This window comes from Nothoprocta perdicaria, unplaced genomic scaffold (assembly GCF_003342845.1).
Source record: "Nothoprocta perdicaria isolate Ctin4 unplaced genomic scaffold, notPer1 scaffold_1606, whole genome shotgun sequence".
Lineage (NCBI taxonomy): Eukaryota > Metazoa > Chordata > Aves > Tinamiformes > Tinamidae > Nothoprocta > Nothoprocta perdicaria.
Window position 1 is genome coordinate 1 of NW_020454768.1, and position 1,597 is coordinate 1,597.

The 1,597-nt window shown below is 60.2% G+C and overlaps 1 protein-coding gene across 1 annotated transcript; it reads right to left on the reverse strand.

Moving 5' to 3' along the window:
* Window positions 1-3: 3 nt before the first annotated feature.
* Window positions 4-1,323, reverse strand: LOC112944167 (protocadherin gamma-A7-like; the record flags this gene model as incomplete). The annotated part of the gene is made up of 1 exon (XM_026035548.1): window positions 4-1,323. A coding segment is annotated over exon 1 (1,320 nt), but the record flags the coding sequence as incomplete, so codon positions are not given.
* Between the last annotated feature and the right edge of the window lie 274 nt (window positions 1,324-1,597).

Genomic DNA, 1,597 nt, shown 5'->3' on the forward strand with positions numbered 1-1,597 from the left:
GCGCAGCGGCAGCACCGCGCTGCTCCACAGCGCCGGCGACCCGCCGTCCGTCGCCCGCACCGTCACGTTGTACTCCGACACCGCCTCGCGGTCCAACTCCCTCGACGTCTCCACGCTGTAGTAGTTGCCCAGCGAGCTGCGCAGACGGAAGGGCAGCCCYGCGTCCAGGGAGCACCTCACCTCCCCATTCGCGGCCGAGTCGCGGTCCTGAACGTGCAGCAGAGCCACCACCGTCCCCGCCGGAGAGTCCTCTGGCACTGTGCTCATCAAGGACCTCACCGAGATTTCAGGCGCGTTGTCATTCACGTCAGTCACCTCGATCGAGACTTTCGCCATGTCGAACTGGTCCCCACCGTCTTTTGCCTGAACCTCCAATTCGTACGAATCACCTTCCTCGAAGTCCAGACTTCCGGTCAGGGTGATCACTCCCGTTTCGGTGTCCAAATGGAATATTTCAGATGCTTTTACTGAAATCTTTTCAAAAGAAAAGTTCACCTCTCCGTTCATCCCGTCGTCGGCATCGGTGGCACTGACGGTGAGCAGGACGGAGCCCAAGGGCACATCCTCCCGCACACGCACCGTGTACACCGCCTGGCTGAACACCGGTGCGTTGTCGTTGGCGTCTAGAACGATCACGCGGATCAGTACCGTACCCGTCCGCGGTGGGTCGCCACCGTCCATCGCCGTCAGCACGAGCTCGTGAAAGGCGGCTTCCTCGCGGTCCAGCACCTTCACCAGCACCAGCTCGGGACGTTTCCAACCGTCTTTTCCCGTTTGCACATCCAGAGCGAAGTGCTCGTTGTCACTCAACTCGTACCCCTGCAGAGAATTTCTCCCGATGTCTGGGTCTAGAGCACTGCGCAAGAGAAAGCGCCATCCCGGAGCTGCTGTCTCGCTCACTTTCACTTGCATTTCTTCGTCTCGGAAGCTGGGCGCGTTGTCGTTAATGTCTCTGATTTCCACTTCGATTGCATAAACCTTCATTTCACCTTCCACTATCATCTCACAGCGGAGGACACAATCCTCTGCGCTTTCACAGACCCGCTCCCTGTCTATTCGTTCCGCCATCACTAAGTGCCCGGTTTTCTCGTGCAGAGAAAAATATTGATTCCTACCTTCGGAAACGACGTGGGCGCCGCTGCCGCGGAGTGCCGAGAGCTCCAATCCCAGGTCCTTGGCCACGTCGCCCACGAAGGAGCCCTTCTGCATCTCCTCGGGCACCGAGTAGCGCAGCTGTCCCCAAGACAGCTCCCACGCCGCCACCAAGACGCACCACAGCAGCAATCGACCTCGCCAGGAGACGCGCCGCTCTCGCGACCACATTTCCAGATCAGGGCACAGCTCTTCTCCTTCTTCTCCTCCCTCAGCCTCCCCTCACAGCAGTACGAACAAGCTCGTTTCGCTCCGCGCTGCTTCCTGCGCTCTCCTTGCCCTCACTCCGGCGGCTCCGCTCTCTCGGCCTCTGTTCTCGTCTCGCGCTCTCTGCCTGCTCATCCGCTCATCGTGAGCCAACAGCGACACTTGGAGCCGCGAAGGAGCACTGCAGCGCTCCCGTGCCGTTTGCACTGTTTCTCGGCGGCACAGAGGAATACCTGGC